At 41.6% G+C, this 13,346-nt stretch overlaps 2 protein-coding genes across 5 annotated transcripts in view; one reads left to right on the top strand and one right to left on the bottom strand.

The window, feature by feature from the left end:
- The window catches only part of LOC111981714 (non-structural maintenance of chromosomes element 1 homolog), a 25,215-nt gene extending 16,406 nt beyond the window's left edge, over positions 1-8,809 (top strand). For 2 of the 3 annotated variants that reach the window (XM_070449632.1, XM_024013114.2), the window contains exons 2-9: positions 6,491-6,623; positions 6,867-6,988; positions 7,090-7,167; positions 7,283-7,429; positions 7,538-7,654; positions 7,776-7,819; positions 8,014-8,134; positions 8,311-8,809. In XM_070449632.1, coding sequence (XP_070305733.1) covers positions 6,491-6,623; positions 6,867-6,988; positions 7,090-7,167; positions 7,283-7,429; positions 7,538-7,654; positions 7,776-7,819; positions 8,014-8,134; positions 8,311-8,514 — 966 coding nt within the window. In that variant the 3' untranslated portion in view covers positions 8,515-8,809. The remainder of the gene's footprint in view (positions 1-6,490; positions 6,624-6,866; positions 6,989-7,089; positions 7,168-7,282; positions 7,430-7,537; positions 7,655-7,775; positions 7,820-8,013; positions 8,135-8,310) is intronic. The other variant, XM_070449633.1, reaches the window with a different exon arrangement.
- A 513-nt stretch (positions 8,810-9,322) lies between these two features.
- On the bottom strand, positions 9,323-12,494 carry LOC111981712 (lysine (K)-specific demethylase 8). Of its 2 annotated transcripts, none has more exons than XM_024013112.2 (8): positions 12,439-12,494; positions 11,502-11,963; positions 11,139-11,311; positions 10,914-11,046; positions 10,769-10,816; positions 9,982-10,131; positions 9,765-9,857; positions 9,323-9,625 (listed from the first exon to the last, which is right to left on the bottom strand). In XM_024013112.2, exons 2-8 carry the CDS (start codon positions 11,952-11,954, stop codon positions 9,461-9,463), a joined length of 1,215 nt encoding a protein of 404 aa, XP_023868880.1. In that variant the 5' UTR covers positions 11,955-11,963; positions 12,439-12,494; the 3' UTR covers positions 9,323-9,460. The 2 variants fall into 2 exon arrangements, with proteins under 2 accessions (XP_023868880.1, XP_023868881.1); XM_024013113.2 differs by lacking the exon at positions 12,439-12,494 and adding an exon at positions 12,077-12,100.
- Positions 12,495-13,346: the final 852 nt, after the last annotated feature.

The following is a 13,346-nucleotide window of genomic DNA, read 5'->3' on the forward strand; positions in this document are numbered from 1 at the left end:
CGGCTTAGTCAGCTATTTGAGGTAGTATGTACATGTAGATATGGTTAAAGTGACTATGCATATATGATGAACAGAGTAGCAGTAGTGTGAAAGAGGTGGGGTTGGTGGTGGTGTGAAGCATCCTTGAGATGTTTCCACAACTTAATTTGGAGTCCACGTGTGGTAAATTCAATTGAATTGGACATGATTTGGAAAGGCACACACCTGTCATAAGGTCCCACAGTGACAGTGCATGTCGAAGTAAAAAACAAGCCATGAGGTCGAAGGAATTGTCTGTAGAGCTCCGAGACAGGATTGTTCGAGGCACAGATCTGGGGAAGTGTACCACAGATTTCGCAGCATTGAAGGTCCCCAAGACACAGTGGCCTCCATCATTCTTAAATGGAAGAAGTTTGGAACAACCAACACTCTTCCTAGAGCTGGCCGCCTGGCCAACTGAGCAATCGGGGGAGAAGAGCCTTGGTCAGGGAGGCGACAAGAACCGATAGTCACTCTGACAGAGCTCTAGCGTTTCTCTGTGGAGATGGGAGAAACTTCCAGAAGGACAACCATCTCTGCAGCACTCCACCGATCAGGCCGTTATGGTAGAGTGGCCAGACGAAGCCACTCCTCAGTAAAAGGCACATGACAGCCCGCTTGGAGTTTGCAAAAAGGCACCAAAAGACACTCAGACCATGAGAAACAAGATTCTCTGGGCTGATGAAACCAAGATTGAACTATTTGGCCTGAATTCCAGGCTTCAAGTCTGGAGGAAACCTGGCACCATCCCTGCAGTGAAGCTGGTGGCAGCATCAGCTGTGGGGATGTTTTTCAGCGGCAGGGACTGGGAGACTAGTCAGGATTGAGGCAAAGATGAACGGAGCAAAGTACAGAGAGATCCTCAATGAAAACCAGCTCAAGACCTCAGACTGGGGCAAAGGTTCACCTTCCAACAGGACAACAACCCTAAGCACACAGCCAAGACAACGCAGAAGTGGCTTCGGGACAAGTTTCTGAATGTCCTTAAGTGGCCCAGCCAGAGCCCGGACTTGAACCCGATCGAACATCTCTGGAGAGACCTGGAAAATAGCTGTGCAGCAACGCTCCCCATCCAACCTGACGGAGCTTGAAAGGATCTGCAGAGAAGAATGGGAATAACTCCAGAAATAGAGTGTGCCAAGCTTGTAGCGTCATACCCAAGAAGACTCTTAACACTTATTTTCTTAAAACTGCATTGTTGGTTAATGGCTTGTAAGTAAGCATTTAACTGTAAGGTCTACACCTGTTGTATTCGGCGCATGTGACAAATAAAATTTGGAAAGTCAAGGGGTCTGAATACTTTCTGAAGGCACACCAAAAATATATTTTCAAATAATATGTAACGTACAGCATTAGATATATTACAGTGACCTAACAGTGTCGCTAACAAATGCAATGTACAGTGGTAGATACAGTATATTATGGGGTCCGATGGCACAGCAGTCTAAGGCACTGCATCTCAGTGCTAGAGGCGTCACTACAGGCCTGGTTCGATTTCAGGCTGTATCACAAACCGGCCGTGATTGGGAGTCCTACAGGGTGGCACGCAATTGGCCAAGCGTCGTACGGGTTAGGGTTTGGCCGGGCTAGGCCGTCATTGTAAATAAAAATTTGTTCTTAACCGACTTGCCTAGTTAAATAAAAATAGTAGAATGAGCAATGTGAAGAATACAGTATATGAATACAGTGTGAAAAACGGACCAGTATTTTGTCTTTATATACATACATACATCTATATATATTTTCAGCCCACTTTGATACAGTGATTTTTCATAGCAGATTAGAAGAGCATTTTTCCAAACTCTTTTCCTAACCTCAACCTCAGTCTCCTAACCTGCTACGCTAATTCTCCTAACCTGCTATGAAAAAGTCACATCGGTATTGAAGTGGCATGAAAAGAGTGTTTCCCGCTCAAGTATAGGTAGCTGCAGCCCAATCTGGCACACAGAGCATGGGTGAGTGGGTGTGTCAAAAGGAGTGGGTTTATGGAAAGCGAATCAGCTAATTGGGCAGTGTTGTTACCACTCAAGACCGTTTTGTGTGCCTTTGTTCGAAGTGCCTGCGTCCTACTGGGTATCGCGGTCTTCTTGCCGGCGGTAGGTTATTTGGCCATTTTTTATTTCATGTAAGATAGCAGCACAGACAGCAGGGGAAACCCAGACACGTCACAGTGGCTATAAAGCTGAAGCATCCGTTTAGAACGTTTTCTCACCACCACAGATGGTAGTGAGGAAGTCCAATCGCGGGTAGTGGGAGAGGATGGAACAAGGTGAAACTGGGCTGACATTCTGCTAATTTTCTCATCRATGAAACGTCAGATCTCAATACATATTTCTGTTCCCAAAACAAAAAATCTGGAGTGCAAGGTTGAATTGAGTTTGTGCACATGGGCATTCCTTAACGTAAAAATATGCAAATACATGCTACAACGCGCCAATAGGATCTCACTAGCTTGGCTTTGCCCACCTCCTTGCTTGTTCTGCCCACTATGCTTCATTTTCTCCCACTGTAAACGACACAGATTAAGTATCTTTGGTTAGTTATACATATCTTTTATAGCAGCCTATACAAGAAATAACTAATATTGATAACCATCTAGATGTCACCTTGATACATACATACAGTCTACTACTCAATAGGGAGGGCATGAACGGCAACAACACAGCCACCACACCGTGACACAGTGCCCTCCGCTCCAGCTTGACAAGCACTACCGTCCGGCAAAGGCGTGGGAAGTAGCTACTTAGTAGCCAATATCAGGGTGACAGTCACAGTAAGCACTAGAGGTCGACCGATTATGATTTTTCAACGCCAATACCGATTATTGGAGGACCAAAAAAAGCCGATACCGATTAATCGGACGATTATTTTATTTTTTATTTTTTTAATGTATTTGTAATAATGACAATTACAACAATACTGAATGAACACTTATTTTAACTTTAATATAATACATCAATAAAAATCAATTTAGCCTCAAATAAATAATGAAACATGTTCAATTTGGTTTAAAAAAGCTAATGTTTAAGTTCCTTGCTCAGAACATGAGAACATATGAAAGCTGGGGGGACCTTTTAACATGAGACTTCAATATTCCAAGGTAAGAGGTTTTAGGTTGTAGTTAATATAGTATTTATAGGACTATTTCTCTATACCATTTGTATTCCATATACCTTTGACTATTGGATGTTCTTATAGGCACTTTAGTATTGCCAGTGTAACAGTATAGCTTCCGTCCCTCTCCTAGCCCCTACCTGGGCTCGAACCAGGAACACATCGACAACAGCCACCCTCGAAGCAGCGTTACCCATGCAGAGCAAGGGGAACAACTACTCCAAGTCTCAGAGCGAGTGACGTTTGAAACGCTATTAGCGCGCACCCCGCTAACTAGCTAGCCATTTCACATCGGTTACACCAGCCTAATCTCGGGAGTTGATAGGCTTGAAGTCATAAACAGCGCAATGCTTGAAGCACAGTGAAGAGCTGCTGGAAAAACGCACGAAAGTGCTGTTTGAATGAATGCTTACGAGCCTGCTGCTGCCTACCATCGCTCAGTCAGACTGCTCTATCAAATCATAGACTTAATTATAACATAATAACACACAGAAATACGAGCCTTTGGTCATTAATATGGTCAAATCTGGAAACTCATTTCGAAAACAAAACGTTTATTATTATCGCATATACACTGACTCTGCGTGCAATGAACGCAAGAGAAGTGACACAATTTCACCTGCTAACCTGGATTTCTTTTAGCTAAATATGCAGGTTTAAAAAATATATACTTCTGTGTATTGATTATAAGAAAGGCATTGATGTTTATGGTTAGGTACACGTTGGAGCAACGACAGTCCTTTTTCCGCGAATGCGCACCGCATCGATTATATGCAACGCAGGACACACTAGATAAACTAGTAATATCATCAACCATGTGTAGTTAACTAGTGATTATGATTGATTGATTGTTTTTTATAAGATAAGTTTAATGCTAGCTAGCAACTTACCTTGGCTTCTTACTGCATTCGCGTAAAAGGCAGGCTCCTCGTGGAGTGCAATGAGAGGCAGGTGGTTAGAGCGTTGGACTAGTTAACTGTAAGGTTGCAAGATTGAATCCCCGAGCTGACAAGGTAAAAATCTGTCGTTCTGCCCCTGAATAAGGCAGTTAACCCACCGTTCCTAGGCCGTCATTGAAAATAAGAATGTGTTCTTAACTGACTTGCCTAGTTAAATAAAGGTGTAAAAAAACAAATCGACCAAATCGTTGTCCAAAAATACCGATTTCCGATTGTTATGAAAACTTGAAATTGGCCCTAATTAATCAGCCATTCCGATTAATCGGTCAACCTCTAGTAAGCACACACATACAACGCATGAAGCAACAGTACACCCATTAGCAATACTTTTAATAAAACTTAATGTAAAATGATTTGTTTAAAACCATGAAATACGACTCAAGACTCATCCTCTGGCTTCAAAACAGAAGTCCAAACTCTCGCGGTACTGTATCTCAAAGTATGGTAGTTGCGTGGTAAGAAACGGAAGAAGGAAAAAAAAGAACTGCTCAATTAAAACCGTCTAACCACAGAGTTTCTAAACCATAGTCTTCTGTCTTTGGTCTAACCTGTAGCAGAGTGCTTTCCACACACCCACTCCTTTCCACACACCACTCCTTTCCTTTCGACACACCCACACGCCGGTTGCCATATTGGGTCGCAGCTACCCCCTTCTCGCAACGTTGGCTGTGTTTGTGAGTATCGTTGTGTGTGTGAGATATATACATACACACACTGAGTGTGCAAAACATTAAGAACACCTGCTCTTTCCATGCCATTGACCAGGTGATTCCAGGTGAAAGCTATGATCCCTTATTCATTTCACTTGTTAAATCCACTTCAATCAGTGTAGATGAAGGGGAGGATGTTTAAGCCCTGAGACAATTGAGACATGGATTGTGTATGTGTGCCATTCAGAGGGTGAATGGGTAAGACAAAAGATAAGTGCGCAACTCAATATTAGGAAGGTGTTCCTAATATTTTGTATAATCAGTATGAGTACAGGTGTCTGCATGTGTATGAGGTGTTTGTGTGTGAGTTGCTTTGTCTATTACTACCGGAGAGCTACACACGCACCCCGAGCGAGCTCGCTAACTAACATTACTGTTTGACAGCTAGAGAACTATACTGAACACAAATATAAACGCAACATAGAACAACTTCAAGGATTTTACTGAATTACAGTTCATTATAAGGAAATCAGTCAATTGAAATAAATTCATTAGGCCTTAATCTATGGCTTTCACATGACTGGGAATACACGTGCATCTGTTGGCGCGTGGATCAGAAAACCGGTCAGTATCTGGTGGGACCACCATTTGCCTCATGTAGCGTGACACGTCTTCTTCGCATAGAGTTGATCAGGCTGTTGATTGTSGCCTGTGGAATGTTGTCCCACTCTCAATGGCTGTGCAAAGTTGTTGGATATTGGCAGGAACTGGAACAAGCTGTTGTAGATGTTGATCCAGAGCATCCCAAACAGGCTCAATGGGTGACATGTCTGAGCATGCAGGCCATGGAAGAACTGGGACATTTCCAGCTTCCAGGAATTGTGTACAGATCCTTGCAACATGGAGCCGTGCATTATCATGCTGAAACATGAGGCGATGGATGAATGGCACGACAATGGGCCTCAGGCTCTCATCATGGTATCTCTGTGCATTCAAATTGCCATCAATAAAATGCACTTGTGTTTGTTGTCAGTAGCTTATGCCTGCACATACCATAACCCACCATGGATCACTCTGTTCACAACGTTGACCGCTCRCCCACACGATGCCATACACGTGGTCTGCAGTTGTCAGGCCGGTTGGACGTACTGACAAATTCTCTAAAACGACTTTGGAAGCGGCTTATGGTACAGAAATTAACATTAAATTCTCTGGTAAAAGCTCAGGTGGACATTCCGACAGTCGGCATGCCAATTGCACACTCCCTCAGAACTTGAGACATCTGTGGCATTGTGTTGTAACACAACTGCATTTTTTAAGAGTAGTCTTTTATTGTCCCCAGCACAAGGTAATAATCATGCTGTTTAATCCGCTTCTTGATATGTGACACTTGTCAGTTGGATTGTCTTGGCAAAGGAGAAATGCTCACTAACAGGGATGTAAACAAATTTTGGCACAACATTTCAGAGAAATAAGCTTTGTTCGTATGGAACATTTCTGGGATCTTTTATTTCAGCTCATGAAACATGGGACCAACACTTTACATGTTGCGTTTATATTTTTGTTCAGTGTAGCTAAGCACTTTCATCTGTGAGCTAACSTCAGCCTATAATGCAAAGAGGCAAATTGGCTTGTCGATGTGTGTGCCCAGGCACTAGCAATTCTTGGTCAACCACATCGTGTAGGGTCCAATGGAATCTCACACCCTCAAATGCTGCTTATTCAAAATAGTTGTTGAATGTTTTCTAGGGCTTTCCTTGCACCATGGCTCGACCACTGGGAGAAAGCCATAAAAGKTTCCTGCAAACCATGATGGTCAATGGGATCATTGATGGTGCCAAGGCAAGGGCTCTCCACCGGCATTGCTGTGAGACACACGGTGGTAAGAACAGCATAGCTGCATACTTCAAACTATTTTGCCCTGGTCCTCTACTGTTTATTTTGTGTCAGCAAAGTGTCTGTATGTTAAACCCTTAAACTCAAAGGTCCAGTTTTCTAGACACAATTGAGATTCTCTATTGAAAGTGCCTTTAGGTCCAGGAATAGGCTTAATCTAGGTCTGAGAAACTGGCCCAAAATGTTTTTGTTGAGGGCCACTCACTCACATGTACCCCTTTTTATACAGCACACTATGCTCATGATAAACTTGATGAATTCATTGAGGTTATCAATGCCCAGCTGCAGCCCATGTTCATGCAGATCAGAAAAGGGATGTCTGAGGAGGATGGTCTTCAGTACCATGCTTTGGTCAGTGACACTAATCAAATTCATTCACAAAGCTCTTTAACTACTACTACCGTCATCATGAACTGCTCTTATTTTTCCTGTTGACATCTTCTCCTGTCCAGGTGAACATGGCTGAAACTGATGTGACCAGGATGTCAACTGATTATGCAGACAACGAGTTGGAATTATTCAGAAAAACAGTGAGTATGCTGTTTTTAGTAAATAGTAAATGACTGACAATAAGACTTAAGAATTAAATAACATTTGAAKATCTCTGTAATAACTGGCATGTTGCTTTTTTTTWTTTTTTTTTAGATGGACCTGATTGTGGACTCTGACAATGGAACCGCCTCTTCCACAGACATTCTTAACTGTGCCGACAGCCTCCAGACAAAGAAGCTAAAGAAAAGAGAAACGGAACATGTACTGAACAGGCTTGTTCAGGATAAGTGGCTGAATGAGGTGCTGTCTCTGAAGACCCATTCTATGCATGTAGTTATTGCTTCTTGTGCGCACTCACTTTCTTGTGCCACTGATTGACTTGGAATCTGTGTTYTGTCTTTTCTTCAGAAAAATGGTGAATACTCTCTCTCCACTCGATGTATAATGGAGATGGAGCAATATATTCGGATGTTATATCAAGACCAGGTCAMGGTCTGCCACATCTGTCACAATGTGGCCTTGCAGGTAAAGTGATACAACTTCAATTTAAATTACAGTAAATAAGTTCCATCTAATGTATTCCTCCTGCTAGCTAAATTGGACCCCGTGTCAAATCCAAATTGGTGTAATATCTGCTTTTTGTCAGATTCCCAAACTCACTTTTCTCAATCCCCTGCTCTCTGTTCAAAGGTAGATATGAATGTTTAATGTTGCATGTGTAATGTTTTGTTGGATATGCTTCTCATGAATGGTGTAGTTGCTACTCAAAATATGTTGACAATTTAAAATGGGATTGACACCAYTGATAGCCTGGCTTTCTAGGCAAAGCATTTGGTTTCATGCATAATTTTTGTAATAATCTGGTCTTTTTACCTCTGTGCCAGATGTGTGAAAATCCTACATGTGGCATCAAAATCCACACCCCTTGTGTCGCCAGATACTTCAAAGGAAGGACTGATCCACGATGCCCTGCCTGTGAGGACTTCTGGCCACATGAGATCCCAGGTAATGTTACACTGATCAAAGAATTGCAACACAAGTGGTACCATGATAGTCTATACAATCTATCATAGTTTGTATAAAGGTCTGTGTATACATATCACTTTCATCTGTTTCGACAAATATTTACCTACCTTATCTAGTCATTCATATGATTTCATTTTCCCTTCTCTTCCCTATAGGTGTGTATAGACCTCCGTCCTCTCAGAGCGAGACTCAGTCAGCAGCCAAAGAGAACACGGCCCCCACCCCCACTCCTCGGTCTACAGCTCAGACCCGGAGGACCAGGAGATTATAACCTCACGGATGCATGTATAGCTGTCAGAACTTTCAGTACAATGTTTTGCCTTCATTCAAATGTACAGTTTATCGTACAGATAAATTGAGTTAAGTTGAAAAAACGTTTTTATAATTGTATATCAAATGTTAGATTCTTTCAGGAGAACATCTTTCATTGAATCGCCAATGGTCTCCCGTGAGCTCCACTCTTAACTTGATTATCTTAATTTTATTAAGTTACTTTCTAGGGGAGCAATTCTGGGAAGTGTGGCAACTACTTCAATCATTCTTTCAGGCAGTTTAAATGGAAAGCTGTGTTTACATAATTTGTGCCTGTGGTTCATTAGGTTGTTAAATTAGAATAGTACTGCCATATTTGAATAAATTATGGAAATTACCTAATCTTTGAGTATCTGCAGGAATAATTTGGGAACAATTAAATATGCTAATTTGAAAAAGCATACCCTATCAAATTAAATGGGTAACAACTCCATATTTTATATGCAGTAGGAAATGAGCATACATCAACTGCTCCTTCATTTAATGTAGTAATGAGTGGAAGCAAGCGCCAATCATGCAGGTAGCTTGGCATTCAATGTGTGCCATAATCACATTCAAGTGTTGACAGATTGAGCACAACTGGCTTTCCTTTGTCATGGATATGAGGTGGGATACTTTTAATTATGTAATATAGCTATAGTGATAGGCTATTTTCCTCTACTTATGTTAATTGAGTTGAGCAGATTTCCCATAATTCTTCAATATGAATTGCCTTTAAGTTGCGAACTATGTAAATTGAGACTTGTTTCCAACCTTATTCCTTTTTGAATTACCATTGACACTTAACCATGAATTTGTTTTTAAAGCCATTTGGTGGGCGAGGCTCAGAGGGCTGAAGCAATGAAAGGACAGACATGTTAATGATTGTTTAAGAAAATAACATTCAGACTTAAGTCACAACATATGTGAGCACAGGACTTGCATTTTACAAGACTACTGCAAAAACTAAAATTCTGACTAAAAACAACCTGAATCTGGATCCCTCATCATGGGTCATGACCACCAGAAGCTCACAGAAAAGCTGAGCTCCAAAGAACGCACGTAATGCCAGTGCTTGACTGGGATGAACAAGACCTCCCCAGGCTGCAACACACACTCTAGGTAGGGAGCCTTCACAAACTCTGGGAATCGTACCACGTCTGGGCTCTCCACCTCCACCTGCATTAAAGAAAGCTATGTGTTTAAATGGCAAACACTTKACTAATTTCTCCCATTCAAAGTATGCAACACTTATATGCTAGATTGTTTTTTAGATCATAGACCTGGTGCATAAAAATATTGAAAATTAAATTTTAACCTGACTAGTGTTGTGTAGGAGCTGCAATTGGTGAGGGTAGAGTTTCTCAGTGTCCTCAGGGGAATACAGACGAATGTACTTTCTCCCAACCACCTGTTACACAATAGGGAAACCATGCAGTCACCAAATTAYGATTGGCAGAAATACAGGATCACATCTCTGGCAGGGTCTAAATTGCTGCGAGTCTGATCCTACTCGCTGGATGTGTTGGACTCACCTGAGCCAGGAAGTTCTGTTGAGGATCCTGATGAAGGGGGGACACTGTACCTCCTGGCCCAAACCAAGCATTGATTGTGATGTCATCTTCATCTCCCTCACCAAGACAACAGTAGTCGGGGATACGGATGTCGTCTTTCAGCTCGGGGACCTTGGAGAAGAGTACATTGAACAAAACTGTTTTTGTGACTGAAACTTGTATGCTTTAAATGTATTTTGTACAATACAAAAATGGAGGCAAGGATTATAGAAGCCTGTATCCTACATTTCCAGTAAAATATACATTTGTTGTATTTTAGTCTTATAGTGAACAAAAATATAACTGCAACAATTTTACTAAGTTATAGATAATATAGGAAATAAGTAAATTGAAATWAATWAATTAGGCCCTAATCTATGGATTTCACATGACTGGGCAGGGGTGCAATCATGGGTGGGCCTGGGAGGGCATAGGCMCACCCACTGGGGAGCAATGYCAATTGTGTGACAAAACTGCACATTTTAGAGTGACCTTTTCTCCCCAGCACAAGGTACACCTGTAATGATCATGCTGTTTAATCAGTTTCTTGATGTGGATGGATTATCTTGGCAAAGGAGAAATGCTCACCAAGAGGGATGTAAACAAATTGCTGCACAACATTTGAGAGAAACATTTCTGGGATCTTTTATTTCAGGTCAYGAAACCATCAATTTACATGTTGTGTTTATATTTTTGTTAAGTATATAATCAACACTGACATCCTCACCCAAATTTGTTATGTAAAAAACAGGACAGGGCAATGACCAACCTGATCAAATAGCTGGTGCTGAGCAAGATATCCCAAACTTGATGCGTCCTAATGTGAGTGAGAGAGAGCAGGATTAGGCATTGAGTGAAAAGAGTCTATCCTTGGCTTATTCTTGGGGCAATATTTTTCATGAGGAAGTACTTACTTTCACAACAATATAGCGATCAATGAATTCATTGACCGTAAGGAGTGTCTGTGACCATTCCTCATCGGTATATCTTGAGCCTACTTCAACAGGTACAGTCCGACAACCAGCAACAGTTTGCAGGTATTCTATGCTTTGCACAGGGAGAAAACAAAAGGTGTCTAGGGGACTATGAGAAGGTAAGGGCAAGGGACTAGAGAAGGACACAAAATATAGAAAAAGTACCTCCAAGGGTGGTTTTTGAAGGCTGGCCAGTGATCTATGATACCCTCTAATATGACTGGCTTTTGGGGGTCCAAGTAATCTTTCTTGAAGCTCTYCAATGATGGACAGTGTATCCTTGGTACTGCCAGAGCCTGCTTGACCACAGGCACTGACACACAGTCAACCTTCATTTTCTGTTGAGAAGAATTTAAACATAGCATAAACTAACACACAATTTGATTTGGAGAATAAGCAATATGCAAAGCAAAATAAAATAGCCTACTAGCCTTTAAGAAAATTATGAGAAAAAACAAAAGGGATATGACACAGACTGGTTAGAAAGCAAGAGGCCACAACATACACAGTATAAGATATGAAATCCACCTTGGCACTAACTCCTTCACTAGGATCCTCCTCATTGGAGTGCCTCTTCCCGATTTCATTTTGCAGGATCCTTACAATGGTTTGTAAAATATTGTCCATGATGGCTGCCCCCATGAGCAGGCCCAAGTCACATGTCCGTATGGCCTCCTGCACTGTAGCTGGTGAGGCATCATCACGGCATAGGGCAGCTACTTTGAACAGGCAGCCATATGAATACAAACACCTCCACTCCTTGTCCACATCACGCCACGTTCCTGTGTTGAGCTTCTCCCAGGAAAAGTCCAAGATTATCTGAGCGTTTTGCCTCCATCGACCGCTCCTGGTGTACAGCTGCTGCCTGCAACGTTTCAGCACATCCACCACACTGGGCTCAACTTTTTCACTGAAGTCAAGTGGAAATTCTGCCTCCGTCACAGGCAAAGCAGCAGAGATAGATGACCACAGTTCTGCCATAGACTAGTGCTGTGGAATAGAGAGAATTGTTAGACCCAATCAAAAGGTACAGTGCACAATCAATCTGGTCTGAAAACCACTAATGTTATAACCATACACTTAGCTAGCTGGGGGCTGCCTACCTGCAAAACCTTTGCTACCTGTTAACTATAATGAATACACAAGACTTCTATTAAAACCACAATTTTCCATATCCTTCCTCAAGTGTGACATGTCACTGAATTAAATTTGAAGAGACAGAGATTTTCAGGGAGCGAGACCCCTGCACCTCGAGTCCGGTAAGAGCAAGAAAAAAAGACCACTATCCCCACATATTGTTACAATGGATCAGATATCTAATGAAATACTGTTTGGGTCTTCCCCAAGCAAACGTATCATCACTGGGCACATGTCCTCTTTAATACCCCGAGAATGAGATTATAAAATGTGGACAAATAAATAGTAAACGGTCTAGTAATTTGGATATTGCACAAAACACAGTTACCGTTGTTGACATGTGTAGACGCTGGTGTTGCGATAAAAGAGCTCCGTGTAGAAAACGAATACATTATTTATGTTCCTTGACGTGATGATTGGGTTCGATCCTGCAAACAGTAATATCACATTATTTTGCACATGAAGCACATTTTTCGTAAAAAACAACAACATTATTAAGCAAAATACATCTATCCTGCCAGCTCCGGTCTGAAGAGTGGACAATTTGTATTCTCCAGCTGTGCTGACTAGTGACATAGTAGCCCTGCAGCCGGCAAATGGCGCTATTATTCTTTATGTATTTGTAATTTGCCATTGGCTAACCTAATTTAGCAGGTTTAGACGCCTAAAAAGACGCCTGTCCCCACATTCGTTTTTACGGGGAAACGAAATTTAGGTTGAAAATACTGTACTGTAATTTACCCCAGATTCTCCCATCACCGATAGAACAATGGTTAGTTATAATTATAAACTGGGTGGTTCGAGCACTGAATGCTGATTGGCTGACAACTGTGGTATATCAGACAGTATACCATGGGTATGACAATGGGTATGACAAAACRTTTATTTTTACTGCTCTAATTACATTGGTAACCAGTTTATAATAGCAATAAGGCACCTCTGGGTTTTGTGGTATACAGCCAATATACCACGGCTAAGAAMGTGCCTAAAAACAGCCCTTAGTCGTGGTATATTGGCCATATACAGCCTCGTGCCTTATTGCTTAAATATATTTGACTGTATCCCTGGTGGTGATGCACGTGCGGGTTGAATAAAGAGAAAACAATGCTTWAAAAAATCCATAAATGTATAATTCTTGTGCAATTCATATCTAGGGCCTTCATTTTTTCCCTCAGATTATTTTGTATCACACTCCAATTAGTATGACATGTTATGTTTCGTATTGTATGTATTAAT

Source organism: Salvelinus sp. IW2-2015, linkage group LG20 (assembly GCF_002910315.2).
Source record: "Salvelinus sp. IW2-2015 linkage group LG20, ASM291031v2, whole genome shotgun sequence".
NCBI classification, from domain to species: domain Eukaryota; kingdom Metazoa; phylum Chordata; class Actinopteri; order Salmoniformes; family Salmonidae; genus Salvelinus; species Salvelinus sp. IW2-2015.